Source organism: Echinops telfairi, unplaced genomic scaffold (genome assembly GCF_000313985.2).
Source record: "Echinops telfairi isolate 266 unplaced genomic scaffold, ASM31398v2 ScPeMD7_29;HRSCAF=101, whole genome shotgun sequence".
Lineage (NCBI taxonomy): Eukaryota > Metazoa > Chordata > Mammalia > Afrosoricida > Tenrecidae > Echinops > Echinops telfairi.
Genome location: NW_022103926.1, coordinates 5896409 through 5901620, shown reverse-complemented (window position 1 = coordinate 5901620; position 5212 = coordinate 5896409). Strand labels below are relative to the sequence as shown.

Sequence of the window (5212 nt, the reverse complement as noted above, 5' to 3'; positions counted from 1 at the left end):
TCGACCGCGCGCCCGCTCCTTCGCCCTACCAGACCGGGGAGGGGGGGAGGGCGCGCCAGGGCTTCTTCGAGTTCGGGGGCCTGGCTCCCCGGCGAAGAGACAAGATGGCTCCTCCGGCCCGCGCCGCAGCTACCGTCCCGGCTGCGTCGCACGGCCCGCCCCCGGTACTGTTCCTTTAAATGGCGGAGAGGGTCCGGAAAGCAGGAAGACCGGGGCCAGTTTTCACGTGACAGGGGCGGGCTTGGCCGTCCAGATCCGGTCAGGTGGGAGCGAGCGGCCCGCCAATTAGGAGGCAGCCTGTCGAGGCGGGGGCGGGAGGAGCTGCGGCTCGCTGATTGGCCGCTTGAGCAGCGGAGGCCTCAGGGGCTTGGGCGTCGGGGAGTGCGCGAGGCGGCCTGGGCTGAGCCTTAGCGGAGACAAAGCCGTGGCGGTGCTGCTGGCGGCTGTGGCGATTGTGGCGGCGACGGCAGCAGAACCTTCGGAACCGCAGAAGAACCTTTCCCGCCGTGTTCTGTCACCACCCCTTCCAGCGCGGCGCGCGGCGGCGGCAGAGGCGGAGCGGCGGCGGCACATGGTTCCAAGCGCGCGCTGCGGTTGTTGGGTTCCCATTCCGCGGGGAGGGACAAAGGCAGCTGCAAGCGCCCCGACAACGCCCGGCCTAGTGCGGCCCTCCGCACCGCCTTGCCTGCTGGCCTTCGGCGTGGACTGACCTCTTTGCGGAAGGAGGAGGCCACGGAGACGAGTCGCCTCAGAAGGGCTGAGGGGGGCTCAAGCCACTGCGAGCGAGCGGGGGAGGGGCGCGCCCAGGCGGCGGTGCTTTGGGTGGGTGGACTCCGGCTGTGGACTGGGCCTGGGGGAGGGAATTTGACCCGAGGCCCTGAAGAGATTCCGGTGGGACCACCAGCTGGGGGTGGGCCAGGCTTGACAAAAACATCAGCTGGCTGCGCTTCACAGGCCTTTCTTCTGAGAGGGGGCGAAGCAACTCTGTCGTCGTGTTTGGCCATTCTAGGGCATTTTGAAGGACCCCGAAATCAGTGGTGGTGAAGACATGGGTAATTGGCCAATTCTTTGACAGAAGTTGGGGAATACCGAATTAGTGAATTTCTCAGTGATACATTCCATAGTATAGGACTTTTTAGGGGAGCAACAACGCAAAGTTAAGAGTCAACCCACATGAAGATAGAAAAATCATAAACCGCAAACCCTACGACCACTATTTCCTTCAGGATCACCCGTATTGTATTCACCAGAATTGAAGAAGTACCGCCATTTAACACCGAGAACAATTTAGGACTACTTGCTTATGACGTAACTCTTCCCAAGGTATTCCATCATTGTTGCAGAGAAGATAAAATATCGAGAAATCAGTGGAAGCTTTGAACACTTGTACTTTGGATTGAAACTAGATAACTTCGTTTAACTCCCGAGGAGCCACAGGAGTAGCAAATCTACTGCAAAGAAGTCTTGAGAGATCGACTCCATTATCGCGTAATAGTTTTCAGCCAGTGGGTAAAGAATTGGAGTCACAGCAGTCATGGCTTTCGCAAACTACAGCAGTCTGAACCGAGCTCAGCTAACGTTTGAATATCTGCACACAAATTCGTAAGTATCATAGGTACCACAGAGGTAACCAGTGAGGAATTACTTGGTATGGAAATCCTTTCTGCAGATTTAAAAAAAACCAACTTTTCGATGTATCACTGGAATGAGATACATCACAGCATGAATCTTGAGTTCTATTGAAGAACTACCAGTGAAATATTTGTTGCAATCCAGAAGGATCTGATCTTCACTTACTGGATCAAAAATTTCTAAATTCAAACGTTTGTTATTTCAAGTCAGTTTATTCAAGTGTGTGATAGGAATCCAACAAGTACTGCTCTTTGGATCACCAAAAGTTGGGAATCTACCAGGATCAACTCTTTCAACTCTTTGTTGACAACAGGCAAAGCAGTTGGGTTATAACACAAGTCTTGTAAAGAGGGAGGAGAAAAGATTGAAGACATAGAGACAATTTGTCAGAAGAAAAAATGGGGGTGAATATTTGGCTATCTTCCTGGGAAGTTGATCCCAATATTCAATGTAACTTGTATATGCCAAGTGGGAAATGCCAACTTGTTTCAGTTCCGGACTTAAATAGCCTTTCCTCCCCAAGATGTGTGCAAGTCACAGCTAGAAAACAGACTATGTTCATGGTTCTTGAGTTCAAGAAGGTGTAACCATTATTCAGTTTGGTCTTGTTTTAGGGCATTCTTGTGCTCATTCTCTTGAAGGTCAAGCTAGTAGGGTTGGAACTACTCAAGCGATGTACGTAGTATTTTCACCTGTTAACGTTTCAGGTCAAGGTAAACTTCCATTTTAATACCTGGAGAAGTAATGAGTAGTTAGAATCTTTATGGCCCAGAGTCATCTGAAGGATCGTCTTTGGGGTTGAAAGTTGTACTATGACTTTAGCCTTTTAAGGAAAAGAGCATAGTAGATCTGATTCCTTAATGTTGTCTGTTTTTTGTTTATTATCCTTCCTTTCAAGGAAATAAAGATTTTTTTGAGAAAGTGAATTTTGGAAGGCGGGAATCTGGTTTTGTTATCTGAAAGATCTTTGCAACAACTCTTGAGATAAGATTTATTCATATTTTTGCAGATGAAAACACGGAGGCTTATAGAAATTAAACTGTTAAGTGGCAGATTTAAAGCTCCAAGATCTCACCACAAAGATAAACGAGTCTCAGTAATTTGAGGATTTGGGAGTATTTCTCCCAGCTTTTTATCTTTTCCTTTTTGAAAAGCTTACTAACAATAGGACAGAGTCAAGTCATAGGGATTCCCCTAACTTTAGTCACTTGTTTAAGGTGAAGTTGGGCAGTTTTCTGTGAATTTGACTTCCTTGTGTTGGATTGGAGCCATTTGCTTGTGTGATTGATTGAAGGTTGGAATATCATTTTGGAAGCTCTGGCATTTCTTACTCAGGATCACAGCTTTGATCTTTGAAGTTCTGTTTTTTAAATGTGCCCAGTCCTACCAGCAGAATGTGTGACCCTACAAGCCCAAGGTGCTGTTTTGTGTGTTTGGCCTTGGTCACTCATTTCAAGAGCTTGCTATATTGTGAAACCTTGTTGGAAATTCTTTTTCATCCTAAAGAGGGAACTGAAAATTTTAAGTTTTCAAATAGTGACGTCTCACTCTTCATGGTGTTAATTGCTTCAATTGGTCACCTTCAGTGAAAGAAGATTTATTTTCCAATCATTTCTCCTTGGTTCTAATGTGAAAAAAAATACCAGGCTGTTTTAGTGTGTCTGACAACATTTATTATAGCCTTAATGATCAATTATGAATTATGATCACAATTTCCCCTCTTGTACTGTGGACTTTCCAATTAGAGTCTAGGCAAAGAATGAGATCACTCTTATACAAAGGAAAGAGCATAGATTTGGGGGAGCAATCCAAATCTGGATTAGACTACTTCCTGGATGTGTTCTAGGGGTAGGCAACTTCTCTGGAGTCTCAGTTTTATCATCTCTACACTGGGGCTAACTGACAACTTGGTTATGTGGATCATATGACGTTTATAAAGTACTTAGGTCAGACGTAGTACACAGTAAGTCATCGAGTTATTATAATAGTTTATATAAATGAAGAGTGGGCTGGTGTCACATTAGCCTGGTGTTTGGTGCTACTGTTGGCAGATGAGTTCTTGGTCAACATTTATATCACATCTGTGGTAACTCTCGATTGTGGTCTTGGTGACATCAGATTTAAGATTTAGCCAAAGCCTGGGAAATTCTTAACAATAGCCTATAAGACAGGTAAGCTGGTCTTTGTTGTGGGATTTGTAATTTCTAGTAAAAATTAAAGGAACCATTTGGATCTCGATACATCATGTAGTGGGGTGTTGCGTATGACAAGTCACTCAATTTGCTTTACTGCTAAGTGGTATGGTAGAGTAGGAGACAGGCTTTTATTTCCTGTTGGCACAATACCTTTCTGTCTTGGTTGTAAACACCCTGGTGATGTGGTAGGTGAAGTGTTGGGCTGATAACCACAAGATTGGTGGTTCAAATTCATCAGCTGCTCCATGGGAGAAAGATGAGACAATGTGTTCCCATACAGATATACAGTCTCTGAAACTTCAGGGAGCAGTTGTATTCTGTCCTTTAGGGCCAGTAAGAGTCTGAGTTGACTCAATGGGACTTGACCATATGATGTTTGGGGGTTACTTTATCCATATTAAGGAGCCCCGGTGACAGTTTAAACCCACCAGAGGCTTCTCAGGAGAAGGAAGAAATCTTCCATAAAAAGTTATACTTCTATTCAGTTCTGTAGGATTGTTATGAGTCAGAATTAACTTGATGGCAGTGGGTTTGGGTTTTATCCATATCGACTCTAGAATATAATTTGTAAACTTGTTGAAACAGATCCATGTTCTAAATGTATATTAAAGCCATTTGATTGCAAGGTGATTTCTCTACAATTTTTAGCTTTCGTCTAGCAATTTTGGCAGATTATTGTCAGCATATCCAAGAATTCAACAGAAGTTACTGACTTCTGGATAAGTTGTGGGTTTAATTGCTAGTAGATTTTAAATGAGACCGTTCTCTTTCATCATGGGTTGATTTACACACAAATTTGGAAATACTGAATTGCGTAACTCTTTTCACCATCAACTCAACTCACTCCCCTTGAGGGTGGATTCCATTTCTTGGGGAGACCCTACCGGATTTTCTACATAGAGCAAATGATATGCAAACCATGATCAGTTGAAAATGTAAAGAACATGCTAAGGAACCTTTGTCTTTTTCCACATGTTGCACTTCTTGGAGCACATGTAAAGAATTTTTACATCTGTGAAGAAAAGAATTTCTGTTAATAGCTATTTGTCTCAGGTGCTAGTGAGTAATGAGTGTGCCTCTTGGAATATTATTTTAAAACTATTGAAACTTTTTGATTAGGTGAATATTTTCAAAGAAAATTTGTTTTCCTTTCAATAGTTCACATACATTTTTTTGGATATCTTTTGAAAAAATTTAGTTTATTAGAGGCTCTTTATTTTTATTCTTTTTTAAAAGAATCATTTTATTTGGAGCTCATATAACTCTTATCACAATCCATACAACCATCCATTATGTCAAGCACATTTGTTGCCCTCATCATTCTCAAAACATTTGCTTTTTATTTGAGCCCTTGGTATCAGCTCCTCATTTTTTCCCTTCCCTTC

At 43.8% G+C, this 5212-nt stretch overlaps 1 protein-coding gene across 1 annotated transcript in view; it reads left to right on the top strand.

Annotated features, from left to right (window-relative positions):
• The first annotated feature begins 388 nt into the window (after window positions 1–388).
• MORC2 (MORC family CW-type zinc finger 2) overlaps window positions 389–5212 on the top strand; it is a 47201-nt gene continuing 42377 nt past the window's right edge. The window contains exon 1 of the mRNA XM_004716717.2: window positions 389–1602. Coding sequence (XP_004716774.1) covers window positions 1535–1602 — 68 coding nt within the window. The 5' untranslated portion in view covers window positions 389–1534. The remainder of the gene's footprint in view (window positions 1603–5212) is intronic.